Source organism: Numida meleagris, chromosome 18, assembly GCF_002078875.1.
Source record: "Numida meleagris isolate 19003 breed g44 Domestic line chromosome 18, NumMel1.0, whole genome shotgun sequence".
Lineage (NCBI taxonomy): Eukaryota > Metazoa > Chordata > Aves > Galliformes > Numididae > Numida > Numida meleagris.
The window spans coordinates 10,163,228-10,188,368 of record NC_034426.1 but is presented as its reverse complement, the minus strand read 5'-3'; the positions used below and the strand labels follow the sequence as shown (position 1 = coordinate 10,188,368).

General features: G+C 40.8%; 1 protein-coding gene across 3 annotated transcripts; it reads left to right on the top strand.

The window, feature by feature from the left end:
- SMTNL2 (smoothelin like 2) lies at positions 287 to 24,817 on the top strand. 3 transcript variants are annotated; one of them, XR_002443985.1, is made up of 10 exons: positions 287 to 1,047; positions 9,417 to 9,504; positions 10,216 to 10,455; positions 10,864 to 10,939; positions 12,225 to 12,395; positions 12,949 to 13,066; positions 14,391 to 14,542; positions 19,532 to 21,078; positions 21,519 to 21,638; positions 24,610 to 24,817. XR_002443985.1 is itself a non-coding variant. In XM_021415626.1 (8 exons), the coding sequence occupies exons 1-8, from the start codon at positions 643 to 645 to the stop codon at positions 19,656 to 19,658; spliced, it is 1,377 nt and encodes a 458-aa protein (XP_021271301.1). In that variant the 5' UTR covers positions 287 to 642; the 3' UTR covers positions 19,659 to 24,813. The 3 variants fall into 3 exon arrangements, 1 of the variants encoding a protein (XP_021271301.1); XR_002443984.1 differs by having other exon boundaries at positions 21,519 to 24,813; XM_021415626.1 differs by having other exon boundaries at positions 19,532 to 24,813.

The window sequence follows — 25,141 nt, the reverse complement described above, 5'->3', positions numbered from 1 at the left end:
AATACGTTCTGTTTACTTCAGCATCATCATGCAAGCAACCCAAGAAAGACGAGATGCTGACCCCTCCCCTCTTCACTCTCCTCATTCCTGCCCGACGCCATCTCCCGCTCCCTCTCTTCACGCATGAGCTCTACACCCTCGACCTCCTCCACACCCGGTTCCGCAACACCGCCTGCAGCCCGCCACGCCCTTCTTTCATGGGCCCTGACAGCTGTGAACCCGCGCTGCCCCCGCCCTTTCTCTCTCCCTTTTTCGTTTGTTTCATTACATCTGCTCTGAAGGAGCACTCACTGAGCCGGGCGGCCCTGGGCAGTCACTCAGCTGCTGGTCTCGTTGTCGCGGTGCCCTGCTACGGCGCGGCGCTGCTTAGCTGATCCCACCGGGCGCGGCGCAGGCTCCACGGAGCTTTGTGTCCGCACTATGGGAGCGAACCGGGCTCCGGCTGCCATGGGGGCAGGCCGGTGCGGGGGTTGGGCTTAAGGCGTCGGGAAGGCAGAGGGCGGGGGGGTTGTGTGCTCTCCGAGGGGACGAGTAGGCAGTGGCGGCAGGGAGAGAAGATCTGGTCGGGCGTCTGCAGCCATCGGCACCCGAGTTCCCCTCCGCCTATCCGGCCGCGCCACAGAATCTGCGGGCGTGAACACCATGGCCAGCGAGATCGACAACTTGAACAGCCACGAAGCGCTGACGGTATGCGAGGCGTTGGGGCGCTATGAAGACACGCTGCGGGGCGCTGTCCGGGAGATCCACGTGGACATTCAGGTGTTCAAGCAAGGCGTGAGCCGGCAGGTGGATGAGGTGCTGCGCATCGCTAGCCCCCTGGCACGCACAGTCTCAGAGCTGCAGCTGGAGAACCAGCGCCTGCGGGTGCAGCTGGAGCGTCTGGCTCGGCAGGTGGAGGCCCTGAGCCGGTCGGCGGGGCTGCCGCAAGAGTGGCAGGATGAGGCAGAGAGGAGCCCTCCAGCTGTGGAACCCAGCTCTCCAGTGCCGGCTTTTTCCGGAGACAGGTTCTCCACCCTTGCGAAGCTAGCCGTGTCTGGTCGGAGCCAAGTAAGTGCTGGCCGTGGCTGGGAAGGCAGCAAATGGGGAGTCATGAGGATGCATGAGCACTTGATGTGAGTGGATGCTTCACTGAACTCTACAGTAGCATGGGGGAATGTTTAGCTACATGGAGCTCCTCTTGTGCAGTGAATGTGCTTTTGGAAGGTGTCTAGAGAAATGGCCTTGTCCGTTATACCATCTGGAGATGTTTCTGATTATGCCACTACTTGGCCAAACTGAGATCTGGGTTAAAGTGGTAGCAGCCTCTCAGTTCAGTGTGGTTAGAAGTAAGAAGAGAAGTTATGGCAGTCTCAGCTGTCAGTACCTATGTGTAGGTGAATATCTGTATATCCTTTACAGGTTCAGGGGGGATGTGTGCCAGCAATATTGTTTGTCAGTTGCCAAGCTCACAAAGGAAAAAAGCTCAGCATATATACAGCAGACAATAACGTGCTTACCTAACATAGTGACTTAGTGTACTGAAGTGTGATAGTTTTGCAGCATAAGAGCTATGCTGCATTACTAAGGCTCAATCTTAGAGAGGTATGCCCTGGGCAAGTTGTCATGGACTCCATGACCTCAACTACCACAAACAGAGACGTTCTTCCCAGTGGTAGAAATGTTTCTGCAATGTGAAGCCTTATAACATGGTGCATGGAAAGCTCAGTTAGTGGGAAGTTCATATGGCACTGAGTTTTGTGTAACATTCTTCCAGTGCATCTTGTTCTGTGGAAGGAGCTGAGAGTTCCTGTACAATCCTTGATGCCAAGAGATTGCCTCCGGACAGTACATGGTGATTGTTATATAAAACTATGTGATGCTAGAGAGTTAGCTTTCAAAACTGACAACCCATTTCGTATAATATTAAGCTATCTCTTGCAAGATTCTTTAAGACTTAGAGCATGGAAAGCTGTGAGATTGGCTATCCAGGCCTTGGGGATGAAAAGCAAAAGCTTAGAAATTAAACTAATTTGAAGTTATTTGTGTGGCATTGAGCAGAGAGTCTGTATAAAATTCCAGCCTTTTTCCTTCCCACCAACCCAAGAGCACAGGCCACAGCTGGCCAAATGAAAAGGCAAAGCTGCCACGTGCTATTCCAATGCCACTGCAGCAGCTGCTGCCTTTTTCCCAAAAAGACTAAGATGAACAGCTTACACAACTTTTGGATTAGTTTCTTTTTCTTTTTTTTTTTTTTTTTCCCCCTCCATGGAGCCATCCACACTTACTTATATTGCAAGAAACAGAAGTAAGCTCAGTGCCAGGGAAGGGATAAGAAGAGGAGGTGCCTCGCACAACTCATCTTCTCTGATGCTGTTGCCTATTTGTAGCATGTACTCCGTGCTCTGTGATAAGCTTTGCATCGAGGTTATGGCGTTATCCAGCTTTAGATATCAGTCTAGGTTAAAACACAGAATGTGCTTTTGTTTTGGTTGGAACCTTCCTACTTTGCTTTGAGGGTTCAGGGAAGATCACTTAAGTACTGGTAGTTCCCCAGTGTCCTCCCAACAATTTTCCCCAGAAGGATGGACAGCTTCCAGTGTTAGCATAGCTGACTGAAAAGGAATCTCAGTACTGAGAACCATGGAAAACGCAGCTAGAGCTACACACACCAAAAGCATGCAGAGATTACATAATTTTTCTGATTAAGGCTGCAATGTGGCTGTGCTCACATGACTAAGGAGCAAGCCTTGATCACTGTGCCAGTCACCTAGTTTCTCTGTGGCGATGAAAGTATTCCCCGAGTTGTCTGAAATTTCTGTTCTCACAACAAAAGCACTTGAAGCAGAGTACCATAAATGCCACTGTATTTGTGTTTTGTTTGGATAGTGTAAGTTCAGGAGCTGGAACTACATGGCTTGAGCGGGATTTTGAGAGTTAGTCGTTCTGCAAACTGGATGTGATTTCTAGTTATAATATGGTTACATTTTTAGGAGATAAACTTTTATGTAACAAATAATACTTGCATAGTAGAGGCAGTCTTGCAGGAGACCAGAACTCCATTTTAGTATGTTCTATGTGGTTTGGATGGTGTCAAGCAAATTGTAGCATTTAAAAACAAAACAAAACAAAAACCAGGATGAAATCAACATTACTTTGGAAGCAGTACCAACTTGTTCCAGTGATTTTGTCAAGGTGGAAGAAGGGGACTCTGCTTTCTTTTTCCCTATTTGAAGATGTTTCTTTCCTAATAATTATCTGCTTTTATGGTTTTATGTTTTTATTTTGGCAGAAGATTTTAGAATAGCTTTTTAGCTATTCAATACAGGACTTGTTTTTGGACTCAGTGATCTTTGAAGGTCCCTTCCTACTGAACTGTTCTGCCCTGTTCCATCCTTTTTGTGTCTTCAAGGAAATATAGTATAAACTTGACTGCCAATTCTTATGTTCCCATTGTTTGTAGAAGCACAATATTCTGAGCTCTGTTCTAACTGCACAGTAATTTGCAGCGCAATAATTTGCAGCACAGTGAAGATCACATTTCTTTTATTCAATTACATCTCCTGACAGGTCATTAGTTCTGTACTTTGTTTCTGAAAATTTGTGGTCAAATCTTTCATTGCTAGTTACCTATGATGTCATTCTCAGCACCTAGCTTTGCATAACCTTTATGAAAAACAGGGAGAACAGCGTAGAGCTACCTTTAGCAGCTAAAATAGATAGAATAGTAGATTGAATGTAATGGGAAAATTCTCGGTTGGTTTGTCTGTCTGTGGTGCTGGGAAGGGTGTATCTGTTGGATACAATGGCTGCTGAATCTAAGGGTAGAGGACAGGTTTTAATGAACAAGAGGCGTCCCTCTCTTCCTTCCTTCCTGATGCTCAGTTTTTCATTTTTTGAATGTGAAAACTGTGGCAGAGCTCTGAAAAGTTCTGATCAAATCTGAAGTTTGGAGGATGTACCTATGAAATTCAGTTTCCAGCAACTCCAGAGAATCTTGACTGATAAAGGCAGTAGGAGAATTATCACTTGCTTGGGTCCTGCTCATTTGAAGATATTAAGTTGTTGAGCTGCAGTCTCNACATCTGTGATTAAAAGGTCTACAAACCTGTCAGCCGAAATTCTTATCAGGCTGGATCTAGATCAGTTTGGTTTATGGATGGATAAAGAGAGATGGTACGTTTCCGCTTTTTTTTTTTTTCCAATCAAGTGTTCCTACCCTGAGCTCAAGCTTCCTCTGTCCAGAAATTTACTCTCACCTTGAATCATGCTAGTCAACTGCACTTGTCAAGATAAGTCAGTAAGAATTAGTCAGCACTTCTTTGAATAAAAGAGTCTGCTCACCTAGCCTTGCCTCTTTTTCTTGGTGTGACCTCTGAAGAAGCTGTATACATGGATCGTGGGATTTATTTCTGTCAGCTCCAAAGCCTGGAAAAGTTTGAGATTAAATGTGGTAACTTGGACTTATTCCTTAATCATGATGAGTCTGTCATGTAAACAGTCTGCTAATTTCCAGGGATCGAAGTGCCTGACAGGAGACCTTTGTTGGCAACTTCCCTCAAAGCTGAGGAACATATCATTTAATTCCAGAAGTTGAGAGCGTTGAAACGAGGAAATCTACGTGTTTTCTCTTTAAAAACACATTGTGTGTAGATTGTCCTTGACTGAATTGTCTTTCCCTTCTTTTTCTTCTTCTTTCAGTCAATGCAGGATGCTGAATAAGTTGCGGAGTAAATAGATAAAGATATAAATAATGAAAATGCAGCTCTGTAAAATGTCAAAGGTGGGGGGAATTTTAAGTTACAGAATGTGGAAAGAAAATTCTAGAAGGAGTTGTGCCTGCTTTCTGCTGCTTTTTCAGTGTGGGAAGCAGATCAACACATAGCTGTCAGTGGTAAGTATTTGTGGTTTTTGTGAACAACCACCGTATCTTTTTGTGGTATTCTGTACAGTTGTGGTACACCACAATACCTTTCTGTTCCTCTGTCTCCCTTTCTTTTCATGCTGCAGTCTTTCTTTGGCAGAGACTTATCACTGTCTTTCTGCTGTCATTATGTCATTGCTTGCTACAAAGATATACTATTCTGGGGGAATGTTTCTAGGTGCTTCGTAACCTAGGTGCTGCTGGATTATATTTTGCATATAAACAAAGCTAAGTCAGAGCTGCATTCAAGTGTTTTTCAAAAAATCATCGAGTGATGCTGTTTGAATGGCTGCTTCTGAGGCCACTATTACAGCAGAAGAAAGGTTATGCAGGAATGTGTCCCGGGCTGCAGTTGATCCGAGACTGTGGCAAATTGGCATTATGCTGTTATGAGCACCCTATTTTCATCAAGATGAGTCTTCTACTACTGAGGTAAGATCAATCCCAGAGCAATTAATGAACGAAACTGAGGAGGTGGTGGCAGAAGTTAAGGGACCTCGCTTCTCTAATACCTCTACAGGGTTAAGCTCATGTAATCAAATGTCTTGTGTTTTTGTCTGGATGAAGACTGGTGAGGTCCGTCTGTAGCCCTCTTGGTGCCCTTGCGTGGCTCTGAGCTCTGAGCCCCCTTGGTGAGGGGCTTAGTGTTGAATTTTGTTATGTTTAATTCAGTCTAGCTGCAGTCTGTTGCTGCTTCAGGACTCTGTCGCATTGTCATCCTATACATGGTTGCTTGCTTCTACTGCAATCTAATAATGTAACTGTGTGGAAACAGGATCTTGTGGAAAAGTAGCAAGTTTTGATAACAAAAGGGTTTATTCTTTCATTTGATTTCTGAGCTGATGTGACTTGCTCTGTGGTTGCACAATTGATAGATCTGATACAAGGGAAGCAGAGGAAAAAGGAGGCCTGGAATGGGAGAAAGAGAGAGGCTCCGTATTTTAGCAGTAATGCTCAAGAGATAAAACAAGAAACTGCACACACAATCTTGGCAACGCATGGGTCAAGGTCTCCAACTGGAAGAATAGAGGAGAACACTACCTGCACTCCTGATCCCTTCAACATCTTTCTGGGAATGTAGAGTCTCTTAATATTCTGTCATTTCTGTGTTGCGACCTCATGTGACGCTGCTTGAAAGAGCGGGAGTGGATAGCAGTCCTTCGGCTTTACTGGTGACAGTAGCCTCTTGGTACCACAAACGTGGGCCCCTGGCAGGCAGCGAAACTCTCTGGAGAGATTATCCAAATGGCAAATGAGTGATTCAGTGCCTTTCAGCAAGGGGTCCCTGATTATTAACACCTTTTGCCACCCTTTGGCGGCACTGGTTCTAATAAGGATGCTTGGTTGGACCAACTTAATGTGGTTGTTCCTTCCTGGGTTTTGACCACAACCAATACCTTCTCCTTTTTCCAGCCCCAGAGGCTCATATTTGTTGTGTAGGGGCACTGTGGGAGCAGGGGGGAGACTCTTTCTGCTCTAAGCAGAAATGAAGGACTGATCCTCCTTATCTTGTGTGTGTTATTGCAGTCTGTCTCTTCAAGGTTGGAAGCTAGCTTAGTTTGTTTCCCTTTCAGGGACTTAAGAAAAGGGCTGTCAGTTAGCTTGTGTCAGTTCGCAGTACCACCCATAAACCTCACTACACTGCTATACTACACTGTCTGGTGATTTCTTCTTGCAACCTGGCCATTTGCTCAAAAAGTTTGAGCTGGACACGCTTGCACCCATGATACCCACATCTGCCCTCAGGCCCTAGGGGGACTTCCAGAATCTAAAGTTCCCGACGGTCAAAGGAAGGGGCATCTCTACTGCTCCTTGGGAGGTCTGCTTGGGAAAGTTGTGAGTAGTCTAGGTTTCTGCCTCAGCCTGGCCATAGCAGTGCGCAGTGGCCATAATGGTTTCAATAGAAGGCTCTTCCTTGCTTCCCCCTGATGAGAAGAAAGCAGACAACTTTTTGCCCTCACTGTGTGTCCTCCATAATTTGATTCTCTTTCCATAGAATTTTTCATCGACTGCATTATTGCTTTCCCATGTGTTTTTTTTTTTTTTTTACTTTAATGTAAGTCTGATGAAAACAGGTAAAATCTAGCTTATAGCTCCACATACATCATGAGGAAATGCCTGAAGGCATATCTGCAATAAGAGAATGACAGTAACCACATAAATTAGCAAAGTGCTGTTCGATGCATCTTCTGGTTGTGACATAAGGGGAGTATGACAGGTAAGCAGATGGAGAACACAGCACTGTATGAAACTGCTTGCAAGCACGGTGCTCAGTATTCCAGTCTACCAGATGACTGTACTACTATTATGTTAAACAAAAAAAGAAAAGTGTGCATGTGTATGCTCCAGTGTGCCACTGCGATTAACAACGGACGGTCGTCTGGTATTTTGATGCCAAACTTTAATTTGGCTCTTTAACCAGGCCAAATACTGAGATCTGCTTTTGCAAAGCTATCAGTTACAGATAGGTTGTGTTTGAAGGATGAACTTTAAAGCAGAATCATGGAGTCGTAGCTGCGCAACTGAGTATTTATCTTTTGTTGAACAATTTGTTGCTGTTTGTAATCTCTTGCAATCCTTCTCCTACCTGCCAGTGATTATTAGGAAGGATGAGTTCTGACCTTTTTTTTGCTGAGCAAATCTCACATGCTGGCAGGAGCACAATCATTTAGAGTCTTTCTGCAGTGTTTGTGGTTCACCATGATGCCTTTGTGAACAAGGAGGACTAAAATTATAACAAGGATGTTCTATTTTGGTACTGTCAGAAGAGTCTCTCTTCAGTGTTGACAGACTGCTGGAAGGACATCTGCAGAGAACCAGCCTGCTATGGGCAAAGCAACAGAGCGATTGCCTAGCTGCCTAGGATCACTTAGGAAGATCTAAACAAACATAACCCATTGGTATCTGGGGACCTGATGGCGCTCAACAGTGCAGGAGTGACTGCATGAGACAAAAAGACCTGGAGTGTACAGACAGATTAAGCGCACCATAAGTCACCTGGCACTGTGTACCATGAAGCCATCTCAACTGCTGTATTTGATAAAGAAAGTCTCGTCGTTCTGTTTCCTTCTTCTTATTCTCTTGCAATTCCCATAAGTGTCTTGCTGGAATAATGGCATTCCAAGGTTGCCTGAATCCTCATTTAGGTCTTTTTGTTTGTTTGCCTGTTTTATTGTCGTTTTATTGTGATATACTGTGAACACCTGCTGAAGCAACAAAGGTAGAGTTGTTTTCCCTGCTGTCAATTTTTTAATCCAGGTTTGCATTAAAATGAGGTTCTGTGAAAAGTGCTTCTACTGTTTTTCTTCAGAGATTACTCCATGTGCAAAAGCTTTTCTAATGCTGTTTGAGGCTTTTTCTTCAAGCTGTGGGGTCAGTTACAGAATACTCCTGTTATCTGACAATGTCTTTCTCCTCTAGTAGAAGAATTGAGGAGTAAATGTGGTGCAGTTCTCCCTAATGTCTAGTGGCCTTGATTGTCTTCCCTTACACATCTCACCTTTCCCCATTTCTGATGTATCAGTAATCTCTGTATGCAAAGTACAGAGAGGGGACTGAGGGGCATGCTTTTATGAAAATCCTTCTTTAAAGAGGTCTCTAAATGAAAGATATCCCACTAAAAATCAGTGGAGCTGATAGAGTTTTTGCTCAGAAGAGAGTTTTAGATTCTGGACCACTGCTATTTTAGGTGCATATGAAACTATACTGGGGCATCAAAGAAAGTTTGATTGTCCTTCTAATGGGGCTGTAAGGTGCATTGTGCTAGAACTTGTGGTTCTGTTTGGTTTTGGCTTGTTTTTGGAAAGCAGCGTCTCTTACACACTTTAATGGTAAACAGACCAAACTTGGCTTATTATGTAACCTCCAGATCTTTATCTAGCAGAGCACATAAGTGTGTATGTAACTCCAGCAAGATCGTTGACTTAGAAACAGGCACGAGAAATAAATTAAACCTCTTGTCCTAAAAATACTGAGTAAATCAAGGCTTTCTTTCCAAATATATGGTTAAGTAAGTACCAAATACATTCACCTATCTTTTCTCAAATATAGATGGAAATTTTTGTCCTCTAAAGCATCTCAGGTTTCCATGTACTCTTAGTAGGGTGGATGGCCTTACTTTAACACCAGCCTCTCAGACTTTCTGATGAAATAAAAGGAGTAGAACAGGAAGATTTGATCTGGAGTTAAAATCTCATGTTTCCTTTGTCTCTCAACTATTGGACAGGGTCTTCTGTTTATCACGGTCACAGTGGATGCTGATAGCTTTATCTAACAAAAGTGGAAGATACCAGCTAGATGCATGGGGGCTGTTGGGACAAGTATGTGAGGATTGATACATGTCGTACCTTGCCAGTGTTCAGTTTTCGAGTTCTGGCCTTTGGACTTAAGTAATTTCTCCCATCCTGTATCGTGGTCACTAGTAAAGGAAGGCCTGTTCTTGGCTGGGGTTTCTGCATAATCCTCTAACTTTTGATGCTGTTTGAAATTTAGTTGTGTCCATTTTCTGTTCTGACAGAGTGTAGACCTGGATGACCACCACAAACCTGAGTTTAGAAGAGTTTTTAGTTCTTCCATCATTGAAAATGGGCATCAGTCTTCATCAGGTAGGAACAGGGCAAGAAATGAAGTAGGATTACTTAAAAAATACCTGATTCTGGCAGTCACAGAGCAGCTTTTGGATGTTGGAACCATTAAAATCTGGTATCGTTTCAGGATGGATTTTGTGCTGCAGCACTGTTTATTTCCTAATTAGGAGTCTAACTTTTAATGTTCAACTTTACTGTCAAGCATGCACTGTGGTGTTTCATAAATTGGAGACCATTATCTCAGTGCCCTACTGATAATAAGGTCTGCTATTCTGGGTTCCTTTATAGCCTTACATCTCAAAACATTTTGCAAATTACCAATCCATTTCAATCATTCTTCAGAGGGGGAAGTGTTTCTTATCTCTATTTTAGAGAAAACTGAGGTGCCCAGGTTTTTGTAGAACTAAGAAAATAACAAGGATGCCAATTTCTAATCTGCATCACATGACTGGGTTGCACAGAGGAAGAGGAGGAGCTTACCAAATGTAGGTGCTAGTGAATTAATAATCTGAAAAAGCCATTCTTGCTGAGTGTCTTGTAGGACAGGTACCAGAACTGTACTTCAATTTCTGCAGAGCACTGTAAATGGTACAATGTCCCAGAAGGAGAACTGGGTAGAATACTTAGATGGACTTGTAAAATAAAGTTGTTGCATGGAAATTTGTTTGTAATTTTGTTACAAGTGTGCAAGAAGATTTACTTCCTTTCTGCTTTTCTTTTATTCACCAGGTCAGACAAAAGTCTCCCATGAGCTGACCTCTTCTTACATGTCAGACTCTTCCCCTGAGGCCCATGCTCCTGCAATGACCTTACAGATGCCCCACCTTCCTGTTACTGCAGTAACCAGAATATCAGAGAAGTTTTCAGGAGAAAGCGTCCATTCAGCAGGAACAACTAACGCATCCACTTGCCTGCTCAGACAAAACCAGAGCAAAAATGAGATGGCACTGAAAACTTCCAACCAGTCAGGTAAAAGGCAGGACTGTTGCGAGCTAAGTCGTAGCACACTTTTCTCCTTTCAGTGAAATATCCATGGCAGTATTCCCTCCTCTGAGGTCTGCACAAGGACCTAGAAGGATCCAGTGTACCCAACGCAGTTTTATCAAAGGCTTTTTCTCACAGTCTTTTCTGGCCTGTTAACACAATCTTTGCTGCAGTATAACAGTTTTGCAGAGGGAATAAATCCCTGGGGAAAATCCCTCTCTGGCTTGTTAGCTTATAATGGGAACCTAGACAGAGGCCTGCTACTTCTTACAGTGGTGAGTGAAAATCAGTGCATGACTGTCTTACCAGGAAATGATTTGAAAAAGTATGAGGAAAGGAGAGAAGAATGTTTCAACATTGATACATCTTGTTTTTTGTTTTCTTTCTGAACAGTGAATGCCACATCTGTCACTAAGCCTGTCTCTACTGGAAGCTATGAGGCGAGCAGTGGAAACAAAACTGGTGAAAGGTAAGCATTTATCTTGATGTTTTGTTAGGCCATTGTTTTTCGTATATTCTTGATGGGGTATCCTGCTGACTTAGAGAACAGGCGAGTCCCAGATGCTGTAGTTTAAACACATTAAAGGTTGTGAGCCTTCCTGAGGGCTTTGTGTTTTTAAACACATTAAAGGTTGTGAGGCTTCCTGAGATGGGAAGGAAGGAGGGAAAGAAAAAAAAAATATATAAAAAGAACACAAACCAACAGTCAACCTTTTGAAGAGCATTTTAAAGCAGACTTAATTGTGGACTTCTCGTTTTTTATTGTGCTACTAGCACTATACTATTCTGTGTTGGATTTTTGTTAGGGGAAACAAATTCTCAGGCCCTTTGGAAACACACTTTTAAAAATAATCAGATGTGTCAATTTCTGCTTTGGACTTATATTTTGAAAACCAACAAATGACTGCCATCAAACATCCATAGTTTGGCCAGAGTAGAGTTTGGTTTGTAGATAAATGCACTGCAGGATACAGAAGACTTTCAGCTGACTTTCAAAAAGTTATCCAAAGTTTGACATAACATTTCTTTCTGAGTTAGTTTCAACATTATCACTTTGATGTACCAAGCACCTTGCAGATCTTGCTGTCAGTAGATATGACCTTTAGATGTATCAGAACTTAACAGTAAATTCAGTGTCACACTCTTTGCCTCAGTTTCTCCATCTGCATCATTGGGAGCACTTCCAAAAGCCATCTCTGCCTTTCTTCATTAATGCTGATGAAATAGCTTACTGCTCAAATAAACACAAATGAAAAATCCTTTATCAAACTGTCAATTTGAAATCAGTGAAGCAATTCTGACGTGCTAGGGATTCTATGTACTATAATTAAAATTTTCAAAATTACTTCCTGAATTACTGTTCAAGTTTATTTTTAAAATATGAATTAAATCCTCTGGGAAACCAAGAGTTGTAAGTTAAAGGGATTTAGTACTCCTGTGTGTACACAACTTTTGCTTTGGTTTGTTTGTCTGTTTCCTTAAAGGTGTTGTTGTTCTATTCAGGGCTGTAAAGCCTTTGTGGCTTGGCTAACTATGTCTCATTCCTAAAAGTACCTTAGAAGTACCTTCTGTACTTGAGTGCTGTTGTCTATCAATAAAACTTTAACCTTTACTTAAATTTCTTTTGACTCATTCACGTCCTCTTGAAATTGCTGTTTTGAGAGGCAACATTGGGCATTTATGCTGACTCCTGGCACTGCAGAGCTACTTATTTTTTCCTTTAACCACACAGTTTTCCTGTAATTCTTCTCTAGTGCAACTGACAGTTACTGTGATGTGACACCCAAGCCTCACTCCTCTCCTCCTACTATACATCGCCAAGTTGAAAGGAGGCGAGAACTGGTGCGGTCTCAGACGCTTCCACGAACTACAGGAACACAGTCCAGGAAAGCACTTTTTGAGAAATTTGAGCAAGAGAGTGGAAAGTATGTCACTCTCTTACATCTCCAGAATGGGTTTGTTTATGGGAAACTAATTTGTTAATTGTTGCTAGCAGAGGACAACTTGATGGGAGGACTCTTACAGTGTAGAATTTTGAGCTCAGGGGACTGTAAGGTAACATGTAGATTTGCTGACATTGCAAATTGAGCCCTGGAAATTCACAGGTACAGATTTCTATCTTTGGAGTTCTTCAGCTGAAGAAGCTGATGCTTTTTATCGGGAAAGAGGGCCTTCTCTATTATTAAAAGAAGAGATTGAGAACTTTCTGTTGTCATTTATTAAGGACGAAAAACATGGACTACTCTTTATGCACCATGATAGGGGCATGATTTAAACAGAAGAGGACTCAAAATCCTGGCTTCAATGAAATGAAAATTAGTTTTTCTTGCAGAACTATCAGGTTGAAATTTTAGCCACATGTTCCTCAAATATCACCTGAACAGGGAGTGATCTGGGCAAGGTTGCATATATGTTGCTGACAAGTAGGTTTAAGTTATTCTAGAATGTAATTTAATCTGGTCTCTGTTCATTTTCCAGAGGAAAAGGACAATCCAGAGCTAAACTGAAGAGATCACAGAGTTTTGGTGTTGCCAGCGCTAGCAGCATTAAACAAATTTTATTAGACTGGTGTCGCTCAAAAACCATAGGATACAAGGTGAAGACATTAGCACTTCCAGCTCTCTTTTTCAGGAGAACCTACTCAAGAATTGAATGTAAAACATGCTAAACAGTGAGTTAACTTCCCCCAGGATCACAGTGTTCTGACATCATGTAACATGTTGCATGGGCAACACTTCAGGACAGTCATTGCATGAATGAGATTTTGTATGTCTCTCAAAGCAATGCAGCAGTGTTTGGTCTGAAAGCCAACATTTTTTGTGGTTACAGATGTGGACTTTACTATACATGCACACATGCTTTTCTTAGACGCAGATTGTGATTTTTGCATTCTCATCACTTAGAGTAAGGTCTGAATAGTGTTTTACCAGTGCATAGAAACTGTCTCACTTTGACTACACAGAAGACCAAATTATCCTCTTCTGATTTTAGATAAGTGAATTTGTATTAAATATTTGAAATTGAATCACAGCATGCTAGTGAGCTAATTTCTGTAAGGCAACATCACAGTAGGTAAGAGAATTCAGTTGCTGAGATTTCAGTAATTTTACCTGGCCTTAAGCCATAATTCCCAAAGCAATTTCAAGGAAAAAGAAAAATTTTCCAGTGTGTTTTTTTTTTTTTTCCAGTAATGCATATTTTTCAGCTCTTTGTAAAATATGCATTATTGTTGCTGAAATCTAAATCACAGTATCCTTCAGCAGAGCTAATGAACGTGGCTGTTAGTTGTTTAAGAGAAAAGTTGGGGGTCAGATTTTATATGATGGGAAAGCAACACTAGCTGAGAGCCTAAATATATTTTGTTTCATTCTGACAGTTGAAAGTAACAATAAGCATTAGTTCTAAGAATCAGGATCTGCAATAGCCCTAATTCTTCCTGTATTTCTACTTATCTGTGTAATAAACAAGCACTGAATTAGGCCTTACTGAGCAGCAAAGTAAGCAGGTCTTTATCCAGTATTACTTGTGATCACAAGGTGAACCATTCTGCAATTATAAATACTTCATAGGCATAAGTAGTGTCGTCACTTTACATAGACACTGAGCTGGCACACTGGGCCTGCTCACTGAGTTTTACAAGATTCTTCACAGTATTTTAGTGGGTTTTGGGATCAGGGATCTTGAGTGTATGTTTGCTTTGTATCTGGACATGTCAGGCAAGAGGCTTTTATTGTTGAACATGCCCTTTCTTCTCAGAATACAATTAATTTGGATATGCACAGAGGGGAAGAAAAATACGAAGCCTGTACTCTGTTACTGTAATCAGTGGGAGAGCGGGACAGAACATTTCAGTGAGTGAAAGCAACTGCTCTTCCATGTTCTCCAGCACTGCGTTAATGTGTGTTTTTTCATCATGACAGCACATTGATCTCCAGAACTTCTCCTCAAGCTGGAACGATGGGATGGCATTCTGTGCTCTTGTACATTCTTTCTTTCCTGAAACTTTTGATTATAATAAGCTTGATCCAGCTAACCGCAAGCAGAACTTTGAGCTGGCTTTCACCATGGCTGAGTGAGTATCACCTTAAATCTCTATGAAGTGCTTCCAGTTTAAGTCTCATGAAGCTGGACAGCAGTGAAGAGTTTAATCATTCTTTCTGTAGATCCTGTATCACTAACTTATGTGTGTTCTGCTAAAAAATAAAGCTCTGCACAAAGAATGCATAAAAAAGCAATCTAAAATCAGATGTGGTTTTGCCAGGCGCAGTGTAGCTGACTGGAGTCCCATGTTCAGATCTTTCACAGTCTTTAGGTGGTATTTCAATTCTGCTTTCTCACTTCTGTGATCCTAGAAGCAACTGCTAGAGCATGTGACTGCTGCAGCCTCTGTTAGCAGTAGGTTTCACCAACTACATTTTACCACAGATGATGTCGCTAATGGGACTGCTGTGGAGTCCTTAATTCTGTTGCCTTTTGTTGTTTCCTGATGATGTAAGACCGTACTGTAGTTTTGTCCTTAGATTTGTAGTATGCATTACTGGTTTTTTCAGTATGTCACATGAGTGTAGGTGCAGTCATTGGATTTCAGTTGTGCTTGCAATAGATGTAGAAATTCACAGCTCGCACTTGTCACACTTCAGGGTGCCTCATTATTGTCTGCTGTACAATTTGGTAGTGTGTATTGATAAGAACTGGTTTACGATGGGATGCTGTTTTTAAAGGTAAATAGCCTTGGCAAATATATTTTACAGAGGTTATTACTGACAGAATATTACGTCTCGGGTCACAAAAATGTCTATCTGGGAAGTTCCTAAACCTTACAAATTTGTATTTTCTGGGACTTAAGCAAGACAAAACCCAGAATGTATATAGCCCAGCCCATTAGAAACACGAAATAAACAGAACAGATTGCATGACAGAAGTAATTGTTAACAACCTACTGGACGGTTGTGTGTTAGTAAGCGAGACTTGCATACTTTCACCTTGAATGATCTATGTTTAGCTGTCTGAATGGTTTTCAGAAAAAGGAAATTGCAACCTGTAGATTAAGGTGCATTTTAGAAAAACCTTTTTGATCTTATATTGGACATGTATGTTGTTTAAAAACAAAAGCAACAACAAAACTGTCTGGTATGAATTATGTCATTATAGATTGATATCACTTTAATGATTCTGTTGAATTTATGCTGTGATATTGTTTGACGTCAGTTCAGATCAGCTTTCTATCTTTCAGATGAATGTTTATACTTGGATTGCACACTTAGGAATGTTGAACTGAAACAGAGCTATCCAGTCACACCATGGTTGCTAATCAATGAAAATTAAGTTGTGTGCCTATGTTCATTTAGCCGACCCTGCACTGAACAGAAGTTAGACTAGATGACCTCCTAAGGTCCCTTCCAACCTGAGTTCTGTGATCCTTTCACACTCTCAGTGAGATTGTTCAGCCTCTCTCATAATAGAATAACAGCTGATATTTCAATGACTTGTTCCACAATATCATTTATCCTGTTACTACACAGGGAATCTTTGTTACAGCAAGCAAGTTGTCAGGCTCAACATGTTCTCTTTATGAAAATTAGAAAGTATTTTTTTTTCAGTACAGTAAATATAGAATAAAGTTAAGAAACAATAATCTGAAGTAAGCATCAGCCAAGAGGCTGAGCTTGAATGGCCTTTCAGTTAATACTTGCTCATAATGTTTATAATACTTGAATTGCATGCACCTGAGCTCCCCTGGGTTGGCCCTGCCTTCCAACCAGGTGCTCAATCACTGTTTCAGGCCATGACTTAGTATTTCCAGTGCACCATTTTTACTGTCACTGTTGTGGTTTTACGTTGCCAGAGGGTGTGCAATATGGCTTCTGTGTCCTTGCATTTCTTAATTGAGCAGTTTGGTTTCTCTGTTAGCTTCTCTGCGGCCAAGGAATGCTGCAGAATCAGATGCTGAGTAGTAGCCATGTTTGGGTTTATTTTACATCGATGTTTGCTTAGGTCTGCAAAATATTATTAACAGGGAGGAAAGTTGTTCAATTATCAGCCTGTCACTTCATTTGTCATATATGTTAATTTTTGTATGGGGTTTTTAATATCAGTGACAGTCTCATGCATAGGCTAGCATTAACAAATTCTACTCGTGAAAAATTACAGAGCTTTGCATCTGTGGAAAGTGGTGCTCAGACAAACTCAGTTCAGCTTAGTGAATGTGTTTGAATAGTATACATACTTGTAATACAAATAAATGCGAATTACTCCTCAGTCTGCAGCAAAGATTTATTCTGCATCTCTTTTATGTATCACTTGGGGAAATCATTATTCTGGTGATACAACGATAACTAACAAAATGTTAAGTATTTGATGAATTATTGATTGGGGCACTACAGTACTCTCTCCCGACCACATGAAGTGGAGACTAACTTTTCATTAAGGGCTAAATTGATTTGACTGTGTTCCCAAACTGCAAAGATAGACAGATCTCTTAGGTTCCCACAGATGTTTCTTATGGTGCAGACCAGTGTGTACCAATTGAGATGGTATTTCCTCTCTCTCTTCCTGAAAGTAACAGGAACAAAGCTTTGGCTTTTTCAACATTGTCAGGACCATGTATACCATTATGAAAGGGCAGGTGTTTTAATGGAGAGAAACAGAAACTGAAGTACTGTGAAAACCCTGTGTCCTGTCTCTTTACTGTTCTGTAACTTATTCAAAGTCAAGAGGTCTGAAGTGCATTGTAAAGTGACTCCTTTCCAGTGCTTATAAAAGATTAATTGCAAGCATGAGAAGCTAATTTATAAAGAATAAGAGAGAGACAGCCAGTGCTATAGTTTATGTAAAACTTACATTTCTAGAAATGTAAACATTTCTACCGTGTGGTTCACAGTTGCAAATCTTAAGCATTTCAGTGTAATTACACAATTTAACGCTGCAATTGCTATGGAATAAACATGTCATTTAAATTGGAAAAATTTAGTAGCAGTTACTTTAAGTCAGCCTTAGCTAAACTTGAGAAAACAGCCTGATGAGTTAAGCTTAGAGGAGTAAAAAGGCTACTACTCTACAGTACTACTCTTTATGTTTGAGTTGTTTTTTTTTTTTTTTTAATTATTGGGGAAGAAAGGGGTTTTTGTGGCTTTTTTGTTTGTTTTTATGTTTGTATTTTTCATTTTGTTCTTCAAGTAATTAAGGACTCTTAATGGGTTTGGCCATGTCAATCATACAAAAGATACTTGAGTTCATAGGGCACAATAAATCCAGCTTTTACAGACAGCCCATAGGAACTGGACATCCAACTTGTAGTTTCTTTGCCAATCCCACTTGCCCAAAACATGATTTGAATCTCAGGCACATTAATATATGCAACGCCTCTAGGAAAAACTGTGACCCTTGAAGAGGAAGGAGCAAGCAAATTAACTTTTGGAATTGAGTTTAGTGATAGGGTTCGTAGAATCAAAAAAAGGCTTGGGTTGCAAGGGTCCTTAAAGATCATCTAGTTCCACCTCTGCCTGCCATGAGAAGGGATGCCAGCCACTAGATCAGTCTGCCGACAGCCCCACCAACCTGGCCTTGAATGCCTCCAGAGATGGGGGCATCCACAGCTTCTCTGGACAACCTGTTCCAGTGGCTGATCACCCTCTAACTAAAAAATTTCCTCCTAATATCTTACCTAAATCTCCCTTATTTTAGTTTAAAACCATTTCACCTCCTTCTGTTACTATCTGTCCATGTAAAACATTGTTATCTTTTTTACAAGCCCCCTTTAAGTATCAGAAGGCTGCAGTGTGGTCTCCTCAGAGCCTTCTCCAGACTGAGCAACCCCAGCTCCATCAGCTTTTCTTCATATGTGAGGTGCTTTAGCTCTCTGATAATCTTCGTGGCCTCCTCTGCGTCCACTCCAACAGCTCAACATATTTCTTGTGCTGGGTGCCCCAAGCTTGAACTCGGTACTTCAGATGGCGCCTCACAAGGGCAGAGTATAGGGGGACAGTTGCCTTCTTTGCCCTGCTGGCCACTACTTTTTTTGAGACATCTAGGATATAGTTGACCTTCTGGGCTGCAAGTGAACGCTGCTGGCTCACATTGAGCTTTTCACCCACCAGAACCCCCAAGTCCTTCTCTTCATGGCTGCTTTTAATAAGCTCTTCTCCCACTCTGTACTCATGTCTGGGATTACCCCAGACAAAGCGCAGCACCTTGCACTTGGACTTGTTCAACCTCAGAAAGTTCACATGGGCCCACTTCTCGAGCTTGTCCAGGTCCTTCTGGATGGCATTCTTTCCTTCTGTTGCATCAGCTGCCTTACTGAAGTCAAGGTAGATGACATCAGTTGCTCTTCCCTTGTCAACTGATGCAGTCACTCCATCATAGAAGACTACCACATTAGGCACAATTTGCCCTTTGTGAAGCCATTTGCTGCCTCTATTTGTGTGTTGCTTTGGTTGAACAAGAATGAAGGTTGAATTCAGTATAAGTAGAGTTTGATCAAGGTTGATAGCTTCTCAATCTTAACCTTGTAACTGCCTTTTTGTAAAATGGACTCTGCTAATACCCTCAGTCATACTGTCCTTTTTGATGCAGTATACCAAACAATTAAATTATGATGGTTGTTAAAGTCATCATGAGTGGGAACGTCTTGGCTGTTTCATCATTTTGTTTAATAGTAGAAAGAAAGGCCAGCTTTTCTGACCTTGTATCAACATGATTATTTCTTGCTGTTTTGCTCACTTGTGTAGTAGTAAGACCACTCCATGTGTAATACCTCTGAGTTCAATATGCTCTTTTCAAATACTGTGGGGATACATGGTTACAGTAAAAAAAGATCATACAAGATTGGGTCAGATTACAGTATAGAGGAAAAGAGGGAAAGAACAAGTATTTTCCATGATCACAAAAATAACAGTCTCCAGTATTACATCAGCCTGACCATTTAACTGTTGCTGATAAATCTCAGGATTTCTTATATACCTCAGTGATGCTCAACTCAGAGCAGCAAAGGAATCTTGGAGTAGTTACAGGCTTTGGCTTTAACTCTTGATTTGCTCAATTTGTTCTATTATTACTACAGGAAAATGGCTCACTGCGATCGTCTGATAGAAGTGGATGACATGATGATGATGGGCCACAAGCCAGATCCCATGTGTGTCTTCACCTATGTCCAATCTCTGTACAATCATCTACGACGCTTTGAATAAAACCATCACCACCTCTCCAGCCAGACGGGTCAAGTATAGTATTCTAATAGGAAGACTGATATTTTGCAAATAGAACACTGTTAGTTCCTGCAAGCATGTGGACAGTAAAAAGCATTCAATTGTATTTGCTGACTGAAGTGTTGCTGAGCAGTGCTTATGTACTTTTGGTGCTAATAGTAGGTTGAATTTTTAATATTCTTTTAAAGATTACAGGAAGCTAAATTTTAGGTCCTGACTCTGTCAGAATCATGGAATGGCTTGGGTTGGAAGGGACCTTAAAGATCGTCTAGTTCTAGCCCCACTGCTGTGGGCAGAGTGGCCACTCACTAGATCAGGTTGCACAAAGCTCCATCCAGCCTGGTCTTGGATGCTTCCAGGAATGGGGCATCCACAACTTATCTGGGCAACCTGTTCCAGTACCTTGCCATCTTCATAGTAATTTCTGCCTAATATCTAATCTAAATCTCTATCCTCTTTCAGTTTAAAGCTGTTACTCCTTGTCCTGTTGCTACATTACTGGGCTAGAGACAGTTTCATATGCTGACAAGTAATTCTGCTATGAAGATGTTCCCTCCTAAAAATACAAGTAAAACTCTAGGATACAGCAACTTCACTTCCACTTCTTTGCTCAGCATGCCACAAAAGTAATAGCAGACAGACAAGAAAAATCCTGTTTAGCAAATTTAGCAATATTACCCCTCCACCGTCCCCATCCCAATTCAGCAAACATGTGTGCGCGCACACACACACACACGTTAAATAGGCACAGTTCTAAACTCTGGAGAGCAATGGTCCAGCGTAGACAGGAATGAAGCCTTTACAACTTGTTCAGTCCTCATGTTGTCTCTAATGTGGCCAGGCAGTGTTCCAAAAGAAGTGTAAAAGATGTGGGAATTCTAAAATGCCTTGGGCTGGTATCTGGTTTCAATTACATTAATGTTAAATCAACAATGTCTCCATTACCTACAGTGGGTTTACACCAGAATTGCTGGACAAAAAGTTCGTGTTTTATCTTTTCTGATTTTCTGTTTGCTAAATCAACACAGCTTTGTTTTCACATTGAACACTGAAAACAAAAACACTAAACAAGCACATCTTTTTTTCTAGAGCCTTTTAACTTATTTCTTTCCTAAGAATAGTCTATATAAAGTAGGCACTGCCAGCCACGAGCCCTCTACTCGTGCTAGAGAATGGGTTTTTAACCTGTATTTATTTGTGCTCTTTGTAGATAGTTATAAAGGTGTCTTTGGCTCTGTGTTGATGACCATTTATAATAAAATATATTAAGTGTTCTTTAGAATTACTGTTTCTCTATTGAAGGATTTTATTTCATCCTTCCTTTCTAGTGAAGTTTACTTAAGAAACCATGAAAGAAGCAACCACTTTATTAGCTGTCTGAAAAGAAAAAAAGCATGCCAAGGTAGAGTATAAGCTAACTGCTGAAGAGCTGGATCACCCAGATCTCTTTGAAGTGTTTCTAGCCTGTTTCTATAACACGTTGGAAACAGCTTGAAAGATTGTTTTAAATGCACATCTTAATATGTATCTGAAAGATATTTGATCAAACTAGCAGTAATCCCAGTTACTGCTAATACAGGTTTAGTGCAAGTAGACGGAGGTCAGGCAGGTCGTTTGTAATGTGTCTGCCATTGTCTTCAGTTTTTAACTTTTTTTTTTAATGACCATAGTTCTGATGAATAAATGTGTATCTGTTGTTCCAACAAACGCTCTGTAAAAATGAACAAACTGTAGTTGTTTTTTGGAGAAGTGATCAAATTAGGCACAATGAGAAATCAGTGTGCAGTAGGCATGTGATGTGCATATTTCCATTCTTATATCAGAATACTTTTCATTGACTAGCAGAGCCAAGTTCCACTGCAGCTACAACATGAGAGGCAGTCGCAGCTTTATACATTTAATTTGTTCACAGTCCCGGGTCATGAATGATTTTCCTGTGTGATCTGAGCGCTAAAGACACAGGTAAGTGCTTGGCCAATTTTGGCCTTGTAGCAAATAATTATAAAAAAGGAAATTCTAGGCAGTAGAAGTTTTGCCAATTCACTAAGAGGAATTAACATTTTTGCTACAATTTAGCTTGCTCACATCTACCTAAAAGCTATTTGCACAGTTTCCAAAATTCCTCCCACTTTAAAGAGATAATCATAAAGATATCTTGCCAGCTGGAGAGTAGAAGACTATAAGCTGTTTTTAATTCCTGATGGTTTGTATATAAGGACATGATAGAGATGGTATTATCAGATAGTTTTAGAAAAGTACAGTGCATTAAAGTGCATTAAGAGAATGCCTGATCCATAATGGATGAGATTGTATGATTAAATTAAATAATGTATGTAAAGTATGCCCCAATGTTTTTTTAGTGTTTTTAGTTAAAAATAATACAGTGTGTATGAATATGATGGTAAATGTATTTAACATGAATGATAAAAAGGAGAACAATATATTAAGTCAGGATATTGTATTTTACACGGATAGAGTGTGTCTTGGATTTTTTTTTTTATGCAGTTTCTGCACAGTATCTAAAATTCGGTACTATCTCAGGTAGTTTATTGGCATCTTTATCCTACTTTTAAAGGATAGATCAATTTGTTCTGTGTCAGATTTTCAAAATAATCCTAGCAGAGCCATTACCTACTGTTTAGGTGATGATATTTTTTTCTTATAGCTGATAAAACTTTCACAACCCAAACACTTCCAGCTTCTAAACACGCTTTTTTCTCTTTAGTCAGTGGTTTTGTTTACAAGCCATTTCTGAGCAGTTTTGCCTTAGAACATAGCACTGACATAAACTACGTGCTTAATCTACAGGAGCTTCGAGTAATTCTGTTCTCAAAAAGCAATGCAAGTGACTCTCCATCTTACTGTACTAACCATATATGAAATTAATGACAAAGACAAAAGTGTCTTCAGTGTTAAAGGTGCACACTGAAATCTAAGTAATGCAAGCATTTTCATAGGCCATAGTTCACTGCCACTGTCTATTTGATTTTCACTTTTGAAAAAGTGTTTCCATAGGTGACTTTCAAGTAGTCAAATCTACTGACCCATCATGAGGGCACTGCATCTGCTACAAATAGTTATTATTACAGTAACATTAAAAGGGTAGCCCAAGCAAGTCCAAGAAATCTGTCCCAAACTGTCACTGGCAGAGATTTTAGACTTGTTGAGAGTCTACAGTGTCTCTGCCTCTAAAAATCCTGGCTTCTGACAAGGTCTTGTCAACATAAATTAAATGGCAACTGCCATTAAATCAGAATTCATAACATAAGACAGAAAGTGATAGAAGGGGAGGAAATATTCTATGAACCTAAAAGATTCTTGTTTTATTGAGCAACGCAGCAAGAAAGTTCTGATTAGCCTACACATTCTGGACTGAGAGAGGAAATACAGATAACGTTCCCACTTCCTCTTTATCTGCATTCTGGTTTTGATGCTGTCCAATGGAGCACTGCCACGAATGCTGACTGTGCAAGCAGCAGCACCAAATGCAGCAGTGATAACTGGGATCATCATCTGATCAAGCATGGATGGAAGTAGGGAGGGGACTGGGATAAGGCCCTAGGGAAGAATATTTGCGAACTTAAACTTTTTAGGGAAAAAAATGTTCACTTTGAGAGCTTTTCCTCACTTCTAGTTTGTTAGTGTTACCTCAGTGTTTGCCAATGATGAAACATCAGTAATGCTTTTATACAGGGAAACTGAACTCTCACACTGTCAAATGTTTAGCTGGTTTTTAAAAGTATACTTAAGCTGCCATTCCAACTGCTGATTTTGCCTCAATATCAATTGCAAAAGAAGTTATCACAAAACAAACGAATAGCCTGGCCTGAACCTTAGAGACAGGACCTGTCAGCCCCTGTTCTATTCTACGTAAAGCTGTGAAAGATTGCGTCATTTAAAATTTGTTCGTGATTCAAATAAGGTTTAAGAAGGACAAAAATCAGGCTGCATTCTATAATTCCCAAGAAGAAAGTGCCTTCTTATGTCCACAGACACATGTTACATAGAGAATAATATATAATAAATTTGATTTGTTCTAAGAAATAATGCAAAGGTCAGAGTCATGGTGACAGAGAACTGCTGCCATCATCACAGTTTTATTCCTAATTCCACCATTTCTAAGGCATGAAATGGTGATGGGGTGATACCTGTGATTAAAGACTAATATTGTGAAGCAAATGCAGTACTTCGCTTTTGGCCAGGGAATAGGCTACAGTAATCAAGATAATATAATCAATAATACTTTTTACATAATAGTACAGATTTGCAATACTAAATAGCATTTTTAGTAAGAGGTAAAACACATCTTTGAAGTAGAATACACAAACTCATCATGAGGCTCTGTAGCTGAATACCACATTCATTCATCTTTCCTCTCATCGCTACAAGTTAGTTTCAGCTAAATAACCAGCTAGTCTCACGCTTTATCCAAATTCCAGTAAAATGTGAAAAAGCAAAAAAAAAAAAAAAAAAAAAAAAAAACCACCAAAAAACCTTTAGTCATCTTCAACATGCATGGGTCTATGAATAAAGACTATCCAGCAAGCATTTATTGTTATTGGTAATAAATTCATATAATGTTATAAAATTCATTCCATAAATCTGGGCTTTTTAATCATATCTACTAGACAGGTCAATTTACCTGACATCATATTTTGGAATAGAACCATACATCAAGACACCATGATCTTGGATGGTTAACTTGACACAGTGGCCTGCAAGGCAGTTTACAGACTTCAGTCAACTTTTTTTCATCGGATTTATAAAGCATTAGAACAGCACACTAAGCACATAGTTTGATATTTCAACTGCGCTGGAATTGGTTTTGAGTTTTGTCTGTCTCTGTACTGATGTGCTGTTAAATTCATTTGCAACTGCTTTTTGTTGTTGGTGGTGGTGGTTTGTTTTTACATATGTGGGAATTTTGATGTAGTTTTCAGTACACCCAGCAGTGCCATCTACACAGATCACAGTGGAAAGCATTGTGCAGATCTTAGCACTCTGTACATCAGGAAATACCCAGACAGCAGCTGCTGCGCCGCACCACCTTTCTGTGGGGATGTGATGGTGAAGAGAAAAGATGGTCCTGCGGCATTTAATTCAAATTGAAACAAACATTAAAATATTCCTTTGTGAATTTAGGGCTGGAAATGTGTATATTTTTTTTTTAGCATAATGTCAGTGTTAAGATTATTATGGTTGTACGTGTCATCACAACGACCGCTTGGGCATCAGTTCGGCCGTCCCCCTGGTGCCGCGTAGCTGGGGGTGTCTGGTGTCCGGGAAACTCCGTGGCCCCGCGCCCGCTCCAAGCCCTTCCCGCCCCGAGAGGATGGGAAGCGCCGGGGAATGAGCGCGGCCGCTCTGCCGCGGACCGCCAGAGGCCACCACACCTTGCTGGGCGCCGGCAGCAGCGCAAGCACACGAGCCTAAACCTGCGACCGTCGTTAAGAAACGCTTGGGGG

Excerpts from the sequence above, each read along its gene's own strand:
- SMTNL2 (XM_021415626.1), top strand. The coding sequence starts at position 643 with ATGGCCAGCGAGATCGACAACTTGAACAGCCACGAAGCGCTGACGGTA. Across the intron at positions 1,048-9,416 it reads CCGTGTCTGGTCGGAGCCAA|AGTGTAGACCTGGATGACCA; the intron begins GTAAGTGCTGGC and ends CTGTTCTGACAG. Across the intron at positions 12,396-12,948 it reads TTTGAGCAAGAGAGTGGAAA|AGGAAAAGGACAATCCAGAG; the intron begins GTATGTCACTCT and ends TTCATTTTCCAG.